The sequence below is a fragment of the Otolemur garnettii genome, unplaced genomic scaffold (assembly GCF_000181295.1).
Source record: "Otolemur garnettii isolate 467f Iridium unplaced genomic scaffold, OtoGar3 scaffold00244, whole genome shotgun sequence".
NCBI classification, from domain to species: domain Eukaryota; kingdom Metazoa; phylum Chordata; class Mammalia; order Primates; family Galagidae; genus Otolemur; species Otolemur garnettii.
In genome coordinates, this window is record NW_003852639.1 from 947508 (window position 1) to 962673 (window position 15166).

General features: G+C 56.1%; 4 protein-coding genes and 1 pseudogene across 5 annotated transcripts; all 5 read right to left on the minus strand.

Moving 5' to 3' along the window:
- Positions 1 to 1408, minus strand: part of LOC100962538 — a 6621-nt pseudogene extending 5213 nt beyond the window's left edge.
- Positions 1409 to 1858: 450 nt separating this feature from the next.
- On the minus strand, positions 1859 to 3292 carry S100A6 (S100 calcium binding protein A6). 2 transcript variants are annotated; one of them, XM_023508317.1, is made up of 3 exons: positions 3279 to 3292; positions 2403 to 2554; positions 1859 to 2083 (listed from the first exon to the last, which is right to left on the minus strand). In XM_023508317.1, exons 2-3 carry the CDS (start codon positions 2538 to 2540, stop codon positions 1949 to 1951), a joined length of 273 nt encoding a protein of 90 aa, XP_023364085.1. In that variant the 5' UTR covers positions 2541 to 2554; positions 3279 to 3292; the 3' UTR covers positions 1859 to 1948. The 2 variants fall into 2 exon arrangements, with proteins under 2 accessions (XP_023364085.1, XP_003802306.1); XM_003802258.2 differs by lacking the exon at positions 3279 to 3292 and adding an exon at positions 3129 to 3192.
- An 838-nt stretch (positions 3293 to 4130) lies between these two features.
- S100A5 (S100 calcium binding protein A5) lies at positions 4131 to 5224 on the minus strand. Its single transcript, XM_012813006.2, has 2 exons — positions 5081 to 5224; positions 4131 to 4365 (listed from the first exon to the last, which is right to left on the minus strand). The coding sequence occupies exons 1-2, from the start codon at positions 5216 to 5218 to the stop codon at positions 4222 to 4224; spliced, it is 282 nt and encodes a 93-aa protein (XP_012668460.1). The 5' UTR covers positions 5219 to 5224; the 3' UTR covers positions 4131 to 4221.
- Positions 5225 to 8587: 3363 nt separating this feature from the next.
- Positions 8588 to 10780, minus strand: S100A4 (S100 calcium binding protein A4). Its single transcript, XM_003802259.3, has 3 exons — positions 10737 to 10780; positions 9747 to 9902; positions 8588 to 8853 (listed from the first exon to the last, which is right to left on the minus strand). Exons 2-3 carry the CDS (start codon positions 9885 to 9887, stop codon positions 8689 to 8691), a joined length of 306 nt encoding a protein of 101 aa, XP_003802307.1. The 5' UTR covers positions 9888 to 9902; positions 10737 to 10780; the 3' UTR covers positions 8588 to 8688.
- Positions 10781 to 12577: 1797 nt separating this feature from the next.
- On the minus strand, positions 12578 to 13406 carry S100A3 (S100 calcium binding protein A3). The gene is given in 4 exon segments (XM_023508322.1): positions 12578 to 12636; positions 12639 to 12738; positions 13267 to 13346; positions 13349 to 13406. Coding segments are annotated over 4 exon segments (297 nt in total).
- Positions 13407 to 15166: the final 1760 nt, after the last annotated feature.

Sequence of the window (15166 nt, forward strand, 5' to 3'; positions counted from 1 at the left end):
TTGTGGCGGGCACCTGTAGTCCCAGCTACTTGGGAGGCGGAGGCAAGAGAATCGCTTGAGCCCAGGAGTTGGGGGTTGCTGTGAGCTGTGATGCCACCCCACTCTACCCAGGGTGACAGCTTGAGGCTCTGTCTCAAAGAAAAATAAAAACTGTACCCCCAAACAAGCAAAGATTTGCTATTCATTAAATTCGTGTTCCTGATCCCCACTTCCCCCACGGCCTGCTTATTGGGCAGGGGGACTGTGCACCTTTGCTGAGTCTTCTCAACCCCTACCCTGCCCGCCCACCAGAGCGCCCCAGAAGTGCGGCTGATGGCCTTGCCACAACAGCACCTCCCCGCCGCAGAGGGTCTACAAGGCGCGCAGGAACAACTTCCTTCCCTCTGCTAAAACAGCACTAATTTGTGAAAGGTCTTCAAGCCCCTGGAGGTGGAGGAGGGGCGAGGTTCAGGTTCTATTTGTCTTCGCAAACAGCCTTTTCCTGTTGACTCGTGGGGTGTGTAAGATGAAACTGAGCGGAGTTGATTGCCAGGAGTTAAAAGATTTCCCTACCCTGACTTTCCTTGGGCTCCCTAGTCCTGCCTTTCTCTTCACTCGGAGGGGCCCCAGCCCCACCGCAGCCGGTCCCAGCTCCCGGCCTCCTGTCCCCGCAGTGCCCCTCTCTTCCCACACGGGGGCGCTCGTTGCGCGCCCGAAGCTGTTGGCCGCCGGGCGGCGGCGAAGGGTGGGGTCAGGGTACTTTTCCAGAGCGAACTGAACTGAGCCAAGGCTTGGACAGGGCTGTGCAGAGGGGGACAGTGGCCCCGATCATTCCTGCTGCCAACTGTGTGACTTCTCCCTCCAGAGAAGAGGAGGCAGCTAGAGAAGGAAGGGCTCCTGGCCGTTCAGCAGTCCCTGCCTGAAGGCCACAGAAGACAACTTCATTCCGCAAAGCTGCCTGCCCCTGCCCTAGGAGTGAGAAGAGGGGAGTAAAGACAGGGTCTGCATCTGAAGCTGAGATCTTTTCCTCAAGACCTAGAGAGGAATTTTCACAGATTGCACTAGACCTAAAGGCCATCACCCTGAAACAGAGTTTACCCCTTTTCCCCCAACCCCCCTGCCTGAAAACACTGGGGCAGTACTGCAGTTAGTCATCACTATGGAGGCTGAGGGCCAGGCTCTGAATAATTGGGTGATTCATTCTGTCGAAACTGCAGTGATAGCCTGGGTCAAAATTAACCGAAAGGCCTGAAGCTTTTTTGCCCAGTTCCAGGGACGCCCACCTTGCTCATTCATGAGCACCCCATGGTTCCTGTGTTCATTCCGCTGCCACCTCCTCTGGCCACTACCTCCTCCCAAAAAGGACACCATGCCTAAATTCATGGACAGCCTGCCTCACCTGCAGGTGGAGCATGGGCAGCCACGTCATATACTATCCTCCTTGGTCTGAGGAAATCCCCCTGGACCAAGTCTCTGGCACCTTGGGTGAACCTTCTCTGCCCCCTTCACTGTGGTGAGAAAGTGGACTGACCCCCACCCCAGGCCCCCCTCACCACACCCAGAGTAAAGCACATCTTCCAGGACTGTCTCTGTCCAACTTCTAGGGACCCCAAACTCCATCACAGCTTGGTGTAGTCATTGTCCCATCTTCAGGCTCCCAGGATCCTCTACTGGAGACCACATAAGCCACCCCTTAAGGTCATTCTGCCAAGGGGGCTGTTGTTTCTAATCCACACAAAAGGCACCTGAAGAGCTGGCAGTGGCCCAGTGGGCCCACTGGCCTGTGAGGCGCCTCAGAGGTGAGCTGTAAGCACATCTGATGGCTGGTACAGCACTGGACGGAGGCTCAGAAAGCCCTGGAAAGCCAGGAAACAGGGTCAACTTGACCAAAAAATATTTATTGTACAATTATTCATCCCTCAATTTGATGCAGGCCCCTAGAAGGTGTCTCCACCTTCCTGATTTATTTTCAGCCCCTGAGGGCTTCATTGTAGATCAGAGTCAAGGCCCCCAGGAAGGAGACATACTCCTGGAAGTTCACCTCCTGGTCTCCATTCCGGTCCAGGTCGTCCATCAGGCGTGCAATCTCAGCATCCTGCAGCATCTGATGTTACAAGGGGTAATCTAGACTCAGTGGTGATGAGAACCTGGACCCTCCCTTCCAGGGCCCAGGTGGCCCTCTTACTTGTCACAAAAGACCCATGACCACCTGGGCTTGCTTCTCCTCAGCTCCTGTCCCTCACTTCAGGGACAGTGGACCCTAGGCAGAGAACACCCCACTCCAGGAGGGAGCAGGTCTACCAGCTTCATCCACTGTGTGCCCCATGCCTCAGAGTGAATAAATGGATGTCAGAGGCACCTGGCAAACCCCTCTCCTGCTCAGCTTGAGGTAGGAAAAGGGGCCGAGAGAGCAGGCCACTCACCGGGCCAACGGTGAGCTCGTTCTGGATCAACTCCTTTAGCTCCTTCTTGCTCAGGGTGTCTTTGTTACCCTCTCTCCTGGAGTACTTGTGGAAGATGCCCACAAGGAGGCCAATGGCCTGATCCAGGGGGCTCGCCATGGCTGAGGACTAGACTGGAGGCACAGGAGCTAGTCAGTGCCCTGGGCAGTATCAAGGACATCTCACTCACCCCCAGGAGCCCTGTCACCACCACCTCCCACTCCTTTTGACTTCCCTGCCAAAACCACAGTCTCCAGCCATGCACAATGTCCTCAGGAGACAGCCCAGGGCTGGAGGGGAGGGAGAGATGCAAGTAGGGCCAAGGGAGAAGTGGTTTAAGGGATAGCAGTTTTGGGCACAGCTGAAAATTGTCCTCCCAGGGTTCCAGAGAAGTTAGGGAGTGTGACTGACCAAGGAAGGACAGAAGCCACACACACAGCCTCACAGGGCCAAACACACTAGCAATGACACACCCAAAGCACACCCTCCCGCACCCTAAAAGAGCTCAGGGGAGCCTCCTATGAAGATGCCTTAGGCTGGGGCCTGCCTGGTACAGCCCGCAGCTCCTGACTCTCCCTCTAGCCCTGGGAGCTCACAATGGGCCCGTCCAGATTCTGATGTCTACTACTGCCCGCGGAGCCCACCGCCGCCAGCCTGCGGCAGCGGGTAACTAGACCCAGCCTGAGGAACGCCCTGTTGAGAACTCACCAAAAGGGAAGAAGTGAAGCGCGAAGACGAACTGTGTCGCAGACTCGCCAGCCGAGTGGGAGTCGAGAGCCCGGCCCCCCACAGCCAGCGCCGCACCCCTCCCCCCGCCTGCCCCGCCCTCCCCGCCCCGCCCGCTTACGCTGCACACACCCCGGGTCCCCTTTGGACATTCCTCTCCGTCCCAACCCAGGGCCGCTCTGGGTTAGCACAGGAAGGGGCAACCTAGTAGAGCCCACTGCAAGCCCTCCAATCTCCGTAATTCAGGTTGCTCTTGCTGACGTGTGACACGGTGTGGGGGGAGGCAGGGGCCGGCAGTCACTTCCGCCTCCCTCTCTGCGGTGTGCCTGCTTGTGTGTGTGGCCTCAACTGCTCCCCGGGGCCAGTGTCAACGTGGGGGAGGGGTGAGACCCTCACGGAGGTGGGGGTCCTGGAATTCTACCCTCCCTGTCCTCCCCGCCCAGGCCAGGCCCTGTTACCCTTGGGTGACAGTTTCAAATCCACCCCCGGGGAAGAGATTTTGATAGAGGGAGTTGGGAAGAGAACACAATATTGGCCCCAGAGAGGATGGGGGAAATGGAGGAGAGTAAACGAGGCAGGGAGGCAGACTCCCCCTTCTTACTGCTGCTGCCAGGATGGCCTCCTGTGGGTTAGGCCTCTCCTATGGGCTAGGACACATTACTGCCCTCAGAAGCCACCACACCCCAATCCCACCCAGGATCCTTGCTCTCAAAGCACTTCCCTTTTAGCTTTCCTCACATCTGGCAGAGGTCCTGGGAGGCAGCCGAATCCTGGTGAGTTTCCCCATTTTCCAGGAGGGAGAAACTAAGCCAGGACAACCTCAGTGACAGACATCTATACTGAAGGACAGAAAGTGGGGCAGGGGTAGGGGCCCGGGACACTAAAACCTGGAGGCCATCTCAACCCACCCCAGCCAAGGTGGGCAAGACATCTTCAAAACCAACCTCCCAACACCAGGAATGGAAAAATCTTTATTTCCTCTGTTGAAAGGGTCCATCTTGGAGGAAGAGAGGGACAGAGGCCCTGCACAGGACAGGGGCAAGGGGCTGGTGATGAGGGCAGTGGGGACCCCTAGTCATTTGTTATCCCCCAGGAAGAAGTCGTTGTAGGCCATGCACAGTGTAGTCAGGAACACCGAGTACTCCTTGAAGTCGATCTCCTGGTCACTGTTTCTGTCCAGGCTCTTCATCAGGTCATCAATGCTGCTCTCCTTCATTTTCTGCAAAAGCCCACCTGAGGGACAGCTTGGGGACTCTGCTAGCCTTGACCTCACCGCAGGGTGCACACACACACACACCTCCAGCCTAGGGGTGACCCCCGCTGAATCAGGACTCTGAGTATCAGTACCCCAGAGCCTAGCCCCCTCCACACTTAGTGAAGGGCTTAGCACCAGGTAGGGGCTCAGCACCAGGTAGGGGCTCAGCAACCTGACTCCTGAATCTAAATAAGTTACAGTAGGAACGCTAGTCCAGCCTTTCTGCTCCTCAACACTCTCCCCACCCCAAAAATAATACCTAGATTGTATACCAACACCTAATTAAAACAGCCTGGTTGTTACGTGGCCTACTCTGTCCCCATTTTAGGGACTAGTTGAGTTTCATTTGCCTGAGTTGTGCACAGCTCAACCTGGACACCTGGACACCTTCACCACTCACAGCTGAGAGTCTGGCCCCACATCCTTCTGAGCCCTCAGATGAGCTGCTGTCCCCCTCCAGACTTAGCCCTTCCTCTTTCCTAGTGAGACCCCACCTCATCCCCTAGCACAGAGTTCTAGAGTTCTGTTGGTCCAAGATGTCCACCTCCTTCCTTCTGTCTCAGTCCATACCCTTGGGCCACCCTGCCCTGGCTTAGGCCAGAGTACCCCAAAAGCAAGTGTGACCCCGCTGCAAGGAACACTCAGACTTTGAAGGGAGAGGGAGGGAACTGCCACCTACCTCCCCAAGACACAGCTCCTTCATGATCAGCTCCTTAAGCTCCTTCTTACTCAGGGTCAGCTTACTGCCCTCTCTCCCCGAATACTTGTGGAAAGTGGTGACCATAGTGGTCAGGGCCTTCTCAAGAGGAGTCTCCATCACCGTGTGCAGCTCTGCAGGGGAACAGAGGGAAGATCCCTCTGTTTAGGAAGCCAGACCTTCTATCGCCACCTCCACTACCACCAGCCCAATCCCAAGGCTCCTCCCTCAAAGGACCAGAGAGTGGAACCCATGCTGAGACAGAAGCCCACCAAACATATGACCCAGGTAGACACGGAAGGGGCGGGAGGGGAGGGTGATGAGACCAGAGGCAACTCTGGAGCAGCCAGGACAGGAAAACAGCCACCCAAGGGGACTGCAGACTATCCTGCCTAGAAGATGTTGACAAGGACCTGGGCAGAGCATGACAAAAGAACTGGCGGGTGGTAGAGCAGATAAAGGCTCAGGATTTTTTCTCTGCCCCTTCCAGTGTGGGCACTAGTTTTCCAGTCCAGAGGCAGTTCCCACTTAGGCACCTCCCTTTGCCCCAGTTCCTGAATCACCTGATATAAAGTAGTGTCCTATTATTAGAGTGGGGGACAGAGCAAAGGCAGAGTCCAGGGGCCAGAGGGGGCTAGGGTTAGAATTGGGCAGTAAGGTCTTAGCAGGAAGCAGCAGAGAGGTGATGGGCCTGCAGCCCAAAGAACACACAGACTGCCGGGGGGGGGGGGGGGGGGGGGGGGGCAGGACCTACTGGAATCTCCGGGACTATTTTTAAGACCTGAGCACAGGGGGTGGGCTTGAAGGGGGTTCTCCATTTCTTCAGCACAGCTACCTCCACCCAAGGGAAGAGGCAGCTGGAGCTCAGTGACTCAGACTTGGAAACCACTTCCTCCTTGAGAAGGAAGGATGCCACACCCACAGGCTGCAGGTAAATCCTGCCAAGAGTCCTCCTGTCTAACCCAAAGCCCTCCCTGCTATTCTTAAACTGGATCTGTCATTCACTTCCTACCACCTAAAAACCCACCTCAGAGGGACTCAGCCAGCCCCACAGTGGAAGTCAGCAGCCTTAGGGCGTCTGCAGGGGCATCCTGCTGACCCCTACCTCCACCCCAGAGCCATTTCTCAAGAAACTCTGATGGCCACAATTCCAAACACTCTATTCCCCGCCCCCTACACTGAGCACATGCCTGCTTGGGGGGGGCAGCCCCTTTTTTGGTGGGGGTCACCACCACTTGTCACCCCCATCACCTAAGGTGGCTCACCAGGTAGATGAACAGGAGCTAAGAAGGAAGGACTCACGGCTTGGCGCCTGTGGCTCAAGTGGCTAAGGTGCCAGCCACATACACCTAAGGTGGCGGGTTCGAATCCAGCCCGGGGCCTGCCAAACAACAATGACGTCTGCAACCAAAAAATAGCCAGGCGTTATGGCAGATGCCTGTGGTCCCAGCTACTTGGGAGGCTGAGGCAGGAGACTCACTTGAGCCCAGGAGTGGGAGGTTGCTGTGAGCTGAGATGCCATGGCACTCTACCCAGGGGACAGCTTGAGGCTCCTGTCTCAAAAAAAAAAGAAGGAAGGACTCACCACAGCAGAAGCAAGAGCAGAGAACCCAGGCAACAGACACAGCCTCTCTCCCTCTGCTCTCAGCCTTTGTTCCCTCACTCCCAGTCCCCAGGAAACCCAGAGACAGGCAGGACCAATGAGAAAGGGTCAGGGACATGAGAGGCCCAGGTCAGAGCCTCCTGGGGTGAAGCTGGAGAGAACCCTCCCCACCTACTTCACAGTCCTTGTTTACACACAAGGCTGGGGACGCACTGAGCTCACCATGGCACATGTCCTCAGTCCCAAAAGCCTCATCTTCCAACCAAAAATCAAAACTCACCGTCTGAATCCAATGAATAATAGGCATTGGGGGGGAGGGGCATCAGACTGTCCTAGAGAGAAACCTGGGAGGTGTGGCCACAGCCCAGGGCATCTCCCCAAGTCTAGACCACCCACCACATGGGGACCCTCCCACCCATCCTGTGACCCACTGTAAGAGAAAAGAAGATACACCCTGAGATGAGAATCCACAGGGGAGATATTCCCTGCCGAAGGCATGGGCAAAGTCATCAGCTTGTCTGGAACTGAAGGCTTTAAAGGGGCTTTTGAGCCTCACGGGCCCTCAGGGGAAGGACTTGTGAGATACTCTTGGCATAGAAGACTGAGTGAGGGACTGAAAAGGGCCCAGGGGAGGGACAAGGCCCAGTGATGGGGTGGAGGATGAGGACTGGGCAGGGTCCAGGTTAGGGTGCAGTCATGGGTAGGGTGGGGACAGGGAGTTGCCTGTGTCCTAGGACGTGCTCAAGAGTTGTTCTCCCACCAGCCAGCTGAGTGTGAAGGCAGAACTGAGTCAGGCCTTTAGGGCCCACCACTGCACACCCCGTCCACCCCGCACTGTCCTCCTACTGCCCCCACTCACCCCCACCCCCACTGGCAGGCCCTGGCTGCTAAGCAGCAGGAGTTTCCAAAGTGGAGAGTGATGCTCAGGGGGCCTGCCAGAGAAGGTGACGGGGTAGGGAGGCCAACTTGGTCCTAAACCAAAACTGGACAGAGTCTCCATGGTCAGATCCTGAAGGAACATCCAGTTCCTGCCCCCTCCTCCAAAACCTGAGAGGAAGCCAGTGCCAGCAGAGGTAACGGGAAGCCTAAGAGGTCTGGGCCACCAAGTCCTCAAGCATCTGGCCCTGCCCTCTCCACACCTCGTCCTCAAAGATCCTGTGACACCAGTCATGGCCTTGAAATGTAACCTCAACCACCCCACTGCACTCTGAGCCCCTCACCTCTAATCTGCCCTACAGGGAAGCACTTTAGTTTCCTTCCTGAGATCATGTGTCTGGAACTTTGTCTCCAAAACTATGGCCAGAACCCACCACACAGCTCAGTCCCCTCACCAGCCACTGTGCCCCACTCATCCCTCTACAGTCACTGGTCCTTCTGAAGGACCATGATTCCCAAATAAGTACAGCCTGGCCTAGACCCTAGTAACAGAGACAAGGCAGAGTATGACTGCATTCTCATGCTGCCACAAGCCTGTTCCCCTGCAGATCACCCTCCCTGATGCAGACAAGGACAGGAGAGGGTTAATCCTCAGTAGCTTGAAGCCAGTGCCAGCCAGCCCTCCAACATGCTCCCAGGACACCCAGACTCCACTCCAGATCCCAGACAAGGGCAGATGTGACCTTCAATTCCTCCCCAGCCTCCATTCAAGGTCCTGACAGAGGCAAGGTTACAGTGAGGGGGTAAGAGTGGGCTGGGTAGACCCTTCCCTGCCTTTGGTCCCACCAGTCAACTCTGCCTGGTGGGTGCACACACTGCTCCCAGATCACCCCACATCTCTGTCCACCCTTCACTAGTCTGCTTTCCTGTAAACTGCTTCAGCCCCACACACCCCACCACCACCACAACCAGCCCCCAACCCAGGACCTGAGTGCCTCAGACCACCAGCCTCGGAGCTTCTAAGAATCTTTATTGTGCTTGCTCAACATGCCACATGTGTCTGCAGGAGCAGACCCCAGCTGGCAGACACCCCCTGCCATGGGAGGAGCCTTCATTTCTTTCGGGGCTCCTTATCTGGGAAACCTTCGAAGAACTCATTACACATCATGGCAATGCAGGATAGAAAGACGCAGTACTCCTGGAAGTCCACCTCGTTGTCCCTATTGCTGTCCAAGTTGCTCATCAGCTTCTGGAACGCAGCTTCATCTGTCCTTTTCTGGAAGGAGAAGAGACTACAGATAGAGAACAGATGCCTGGGATAGAGCCGTGACTAGATCAAGTTTCTGCTCAGGGCCTCTGCTGGGAAGGCCCAGGTTTGGAGCTCCAGCCCTCCCTGCTAAGCCAGGGCAGAGAGGGTGTTCCTTAGAAGTCTAAGCCTTGACTGGGGTTAGGGTTGTTCTAATAGATTAGATAATGGTCATGAAAGCAATATAGAAATCTTTTTTTGGGGGGGGGGACAGAGTCTCACTTTATCACCCTCAGTAGAGTACCATGGCATCACAGCTCACAGCAACCTCCAACTCCTCAGCTTAGGCAATTCTCTTGCCTCAGCCTCCCAAGTAGCTGGGACTACAGGCACCCTCCACTATGCCTGGCTATTTTTTGTTGCAGTTTGGCCATGCCAGGTTCAAACCCGCCACCCTTGGTATATGGGGTCAGGTCCCTACCCACTGAGCCACAGGCGCCACCCGCAATGTAGAAATCTTAACAGGAAGAAAGTCTGTGGGGGTGTGAGTATCTCCATATCTGTGTTTGCACACCCACAAGCCAGTAGAAATTTAGACATCACCTGTTGTTGGAGTGATGGCCAAAGTCAGACCATCCTGGAGCAGATCATCGTTTCATGCACCACCCTGGGAAGTTGCTTAGTTCCCTGAGCAAAGCACTTGGCAGTGTCTGAACCTAACCTATCTGCCCATCCTCAGCCTTTTTTCTGCAGAAGGCTGAAAGTGGTGCTGGTCACTGTTTTTCCACCCCAGGCAGCCAGAGCAAGTGCTCTGCCCTGTCCCCACCTCAGCAATGGTTGCTCTGCTCAGACTGCTGCCCCCAGGGTCTGGCACTCCTCTCTGGGACATGCCTTCATGGCACACCCCAGGCAATGCCCCTTACCCCCAGGAAGCTGGGCAGCTCCCGAGTTAGCAGCTCCTTTAGCTCCGATTTGTTGAGCTTGTACTTGTCGCCCTCTTTGCCCGAGTACTTGTGGAAGGTGAACACCATCGCATCCAGGGCCTTCTCCAAGGGGTACGACATGGCAGCAGTCAGGATCTGGGGGCAGGAGGCAGAGACAGCCTTTACCTACCCCTGAGTGGTGGGTGCACTCAAATGCCCCACTACACTCCTCCCCTCAAGGACTGTTTGGCGAAATTCTGCTCCCATCCTTGGGGGACACAACATCGGCTCAGCTGCATGCACAGTGAGAGACACATGTTTGCTTCTGGCATAGGCTGGGCACAGGCTCTGTGGCTCAGGCCTCCCTCAGCACTGGGCACTTTTTCTGCTGCTGGCTCAGCCCAAGTACCCTCAGCTCAGCTGCAGCTGCCCCACCCGCCCATTCTTCTCCATCTGGGTCTGGGTGCGGCTGCTGGCAGCCTGCCCAAGGAGCCCAGAGCGGAAAAAAACAGCCGCCTAGTGCCTGGTATAGGGAGGGGCAGGGGAGGTGGCAGAGGCAGGAATACAGAAGGAAGACAGGGATGCCAAGGCCTCTTGGGCTGGACTGCTGGGCACAGGGCACTACCGCACAGAAGCCCACAGGTGCCTCTGCCTTTGCTTTGCTTCTTGTGCTCAAAAGTGCACACAGACTTGTACAAGCCAGTAAACATCCCCGAGGGGCCCAGCACACAACACACAGGGCAGCACATGCCAGCCCTGCTTCTCAGAAGTGCTGAGAGCTCAAGTTCAGCCCCGTGCTCACTCTCCTATCCGCTTCCTCCCATGCACGCATCCATGCATACATTTATTCACACTGGCCCAGAGCCTCCATTATCACAAGCTCACATGAGGGTCCACTAACCGTATCTGGCCCCCACCAGCCACCCCTTCTCCTGCCCCAGCCTTGGCCACCCACACCCCTTGGGTGCCAGTCAGGCTAATGCCACTCACCAGGCTGAGAGAGAGAGGAAATGCCGAGGAGAGGGTTTGGGGAGAGGAAGCTTGGGGACAGCCCAGCAGTCTGCCCTATTTATACCCTAGCCAGGCCCTGCCCCTGACAGGGGTGGGAGAGAGTGGACTGCCCTCCTCTGTGGACTCATGTTGGTAGTGCCTCAGCCCCCTCCAATAGCTCTGCCTGGGGACAGGGCTTCCTGTCCCCCTCTAGGACAGATGGGGAGTGGGTGAGCCCCAGTGAGCACAGGCGGGGACCTTCAGGGGGTGAGCACCACACGGGGTTCATAGATCAGCCTGAGTTTTAGGGAGCTGGAGGAAGGGGCAGCCTGTGCCTGGGGCAGGGCGATAGCCCCACCAGGCAGCTGTGACACAAGCGGTAAGGAGTTGGGTGACAAGTGGGAAAGAGCCTAGAAATGTGGCTGCCCAGGTGGAGGCACAGTCCCAATGCTGGGGACCAGCTCCATCAGCCTTTCCCCACCCCGAAGAGCAAGGCCTGGTGAGGCTGGACAGTCAAGAGGAGGCTCTCTGACCACCTCAGGAAGGTCAGTGGATAGGTCTTGGGCCAGAGAGTGATGGAGTGGGGCTGGCTGTGAGGTGTGGGGGCTCCCAGGCACATCAAGGAGGGGGGGCAGGTCAGGGTGGAGATGGGAACCAGGAGCAGGGGGGATCTCTCAGTGTGGGGTAATTGGGACTGAGCAGAGCCAGAACTAGGGGGCTAAGGCCCTCAGTGGGCTACAGTTTCAGGGTCAGGGGCTGTTTGATGCAGTGCCTTTTCCCTCCACACAGGGCAAGCCCTCTCTGGCTGGGAGTGAGTGCCTCAAACACCTTAATCCTATTAGTGCTGCTCTCTGGGCTCCCACTGCCTGGGGCAGGGAACAAACACCCACCCACCCCACACCCTGCCCTCTTCTCAGAAGACGGAGTTTCATCCCCCCTCCCACCTCCCCACACCAGGAACCTAAGGCAGCCTCCTAACGGGGTCAGCTCAGAGACCCTAGAGCATGAGAGATAGGCCCTCCAGCCTCCTCTGGATGGGAGGATGGGTGTCCCTGTGTTGGCCTCAGCCCCTTCTGGGGACTCTTGAGACCACTGAATTTCTGCAGGGTCTAAAACTGCTCTTTTTTTTTTTTTGGAGACAGAGCCTCAAGCTCTCCCCCTGGGTAGAGTGCCATGGCATTACAGCTCACAGCAACCTCCAACTCCTGGGCTCAAGCAAGTCTCCTGCCTCCGCCTCCCAAGTAGCTGGGACCACAGGCGCCCGCCACAACGCCCGGCTATTTTTTTATTTTTTGGTTGCAGCCGTCATTGTTGTTTGGCTGGTCTGGGCTGGGGATTCGAACCCGCCACCTTAGGTGTACGTGGCTGGTGCCTTAGCCGGTTGAGCTATAGGCGCTGAGCCTAAAACTGCTCTTAGAGCCCGTGGGGAGCTCCCAGCTCCTGTCCTCAGAGCCTCCTTCCTCCAGTGGAAAAGACCAGAGAGGAGCAAAGATCTCAGCAGGGCTGCGTGTCCTTTAAGAAGAATTTAACCCAGCCAGGCTGACATTAGTCTTTTATTAGGAGTTAAATAAGCACTTTCCAATCGTGGACTCACACTCTGCTGAGAATCCTGGCCTCAGAGCAAATCCTACCTGTCCCACCCACACAGAGAGGCAGTGGGGCCCAGCAGGGGCTGGGACTGCTCTAGCCCTCACTAGCTGGACATCCTGAGAAGCTCCCACACACTCCGAGCCTCAGGGGAAATGGAGCACCAGATAGGAGACCCAAGCCAGTCCTAACTGAAAGGGGTACAGCAGGGAGGGGAGGGAGACGTGCCCAGCACCACCTCAGGGTGGGGACTACTAGGAGCATGGAGGCTCTGGGGGACAGTCCTTGAAGTACTCGTGGCAGTAGAGACAAGGCAGGCCAACGAGCACACATACTCCACAAAGTCCACCTTGCAGTCCTTATTGGTGTCCAAGATACACATGAACCTGTTGTAGTCACACTCCCAAAATTCAGTCTATGCAAGGGCAGGGTGGGGAGTAGAAAGGCAGGGTGGCGAAGGTAGAGCAGTCTGGGCACCGCCTCACCTTCCCCAAGCCCCGTCCTACACTGGTCTCACAGGATAGGAGTGGTGCACACTCTGCTGAGCCTGGGGTCCACTGAGCAGATTCCTCGCCTCCCATCCACACAAATAGGCAGCAGGGGGGCCATGCCCCACCTCAACTCACATCCCACCTGTCCGAATAATGTACCCATTTCAATCCCTCTCCCAGATCCTCCTCAGATCCTTATTAAGGACCTGTGATTTGCACTGAGTGCCACTGTGCGGTAGGCATTCTTCATGGCTCGAGGTAGTGGGCCACCCACTTTACGAGTAAGAAAACTGAGGCTCCTACCATGTCAGTTCTCTTCTTCTTGCCCCCTCACACAGGGCAGCCTCCCTGCCACCACCACCACTATCCCTTGCTGTCCCATGCCTATGCCTGTCCCCAGGTCTCTCTTTGCTGAGTCAAGCAGCACCTCCCAGGGGCTCCCCGGTGCTCACTGGGGTCCAGGTGGGCATCTCCTTCTGCAGCAGCTCCTTGAGCTCTGCCTGGCACAGCTTGTGCTTGTCCCCAAGTGTACTGAATATTTCTGGAAGGTGTCCACGATGGTGGCTATTGCCTGCTCCAGGGAACTGGCCATCATCACCGTCACAGAATAAGGGTGCAACTCACCTCTGCCCTTGATGTTTCCCAACGACTGTTCCCAGACCAATCTTAGTCTCCACCAGGTTCCAGGCCTCACAAGCCACCTTCTCTGTGCAGCTCTCCCTGACCACACCAGTCTCTCTTAATTTATGTCACAACTGTCTCCATTGTTATTTTGCTGAGCAGAGGTCTCATTTCCCCAACATCACTGCAAACTCCTCAGGGAGGGAGCATCCCACCCAACCACCTGCACCCCAAAGGGCTCCCTGAAGACTCTCTAGCTCTACCACCTCTTCTTGCCCCTAGCACCCAGAAATGGCTCAGTGTCAGTCTGCCCCACTCATGAGTTGAGGCCTCCCCCCCCGTGCTGCTGCCCAAGGAGACCCTTGCCCCCATGCTCCTTTGCCCTCAGACCCTTGGAGAAGTCTGTATTAGCAAAGAGGGGTGGGTCTGAGTGGACCCCACAATCACCTCATCACTCCCCTCACCATGCTACTTGCCCCAAACTGAAGCAAAAACTTGTGGGATTATCTCTACCTCTTACTTGCTATGCAATCCTGGCTGTGCCATGTAACCTCCCTGGCCCTCAGCTCCTCACCTATAAAGTGGTGTTAATCTCATCTCCCAGAGTTGTCAGGGGCCTAAACCAGATGGTCTCTTGAGAGCTGCCCACCTCAGGTTGGAGGTGGGGGGTTGTATGTTTGTTTGTTTTTTGAGACAGTCTCACTATGTTCCCCTTGGTAGAGGGCCGTGGTGTCACAGCTCACAGCAACCTCAAACTCTTGGGCTTAAGCGATTCTCTTGCCTCAGCCTCCCAAGTAGCTGGAACTACAGGCACCCATCACAATGCCCGGCTATTTTTTGTTGTTGTTGTTGTTTAGCAGGCCTGGGCTGGGTTCGAACCCGCCAGCCCCAGTGTATGTGGCTGACACCCTAGCCGTTGAGCTACCAATGCTGAACAGGGTTTTTTGTTTGATTGTTTGGTTGGTTGGTTTTTGGAGACAGAGTCTCACTCTGTTGCCCTGACTAGAGTACCATGGCATCATAGCTCACCTCAAACTCTTGGGCTCAAGAGATCCTCTTCCCTGAGCCTCAACAGTAGCTGGGACTACAGGTGCCCACCACAATGCCTGGCTACTTTTAGAGATGGGGTCTCACTCTTGTTCAGGCTGGTCTTGAACTCCTGAACTCAAGCCATCCACCTGCCTCGGCCTCCCAGAGTGCTAGGATTACAGGCATGAGCCACTGCACCCAGCAAGACCAGCTCAGATATTTACCAATCTATGACCACCTACCCTGAGTTTGCTCCCCTGACCCCTGGGAGATTGAGGTAGAGGCTATGTAGGGCACACTGTTCTGTTAGGGGGGAAGCCCTTCCTGGAGTTGCTCACCTACTCCCAGTTCCACTGTGCCTTCCACAGCCTTCTGGAAGGCTTCGGAAAGCCATAGACAGCCAGAACAGCCAGCCCAATGTTGTTTCCATGAGAGCCCAATGACTCACTCCTAGTTCCCCCGGGGGCTGGGCGGCCTGCATCACAGGGCAGCCAGAGCCAAGACTCTCCCTAAAGATTCCCCTCTGCAACCAGAGATGCTGGCGTGGATGTGGAGAAAAGGGAACACTCCTACACTGCTGGTGGGAGTGTAAACTAATACATTCCTTTTGGAAAAACGTCTGGAGAACACTTAGAGAACTAAAAATAGACCTGCCATTTGACCCTGCAATTCCTTTGTTGGGTATATTCCCAGATGACCAAA

Excerpts from the sequence above, each read along its gene's own strand:
- S100A6 (XM_023508317.1), bottom strand. The coding sequence starts at position 2,540 with ATGGCGAGCCCCCTGGATCAGGCCATTGGCCTCCTTGTGGGCATCTTC. Across the intron at positions 2,084-2,402 it reads ACGAGCTCACCGTTGGCCCG|ATGCTGCAGGATGCTGAGAT; the intron begins GTGAGTGGCCTG and ends TTGTAACATCAG.
- S100A4 (XM_003802259.3), bottom strand. The coding sequence starts at position 9,887 with ATGTCGTACCCCTTGGAGAAGGCCCTGGATGCGATGGTGTTCACCTTC. Across the intron at positions 8,854-9,746 it reads AGCTGCCCAGCTTCCTGGGG|AAAAGGACAGATGAAGCTGC; the intron begins GTAAGGGGCATT and ends TTCTCCTTCCAG.
- S100A5 (XM_012813006.2), bottom strand. The coding sequence starts at position 5,218 with ATGGAGACTCCTCTTGAGAAGGCCCTGACCACTATGGTCACCACTTTC. Across the intron at positions 4,366-5,080 it reads AGGAGCTGTGTCTTGGGGAG|AAAATGAAGGAGAGCAGCAT; the intron begins GTAGGTGGCAGT and ends GGGCTTTTGCAG.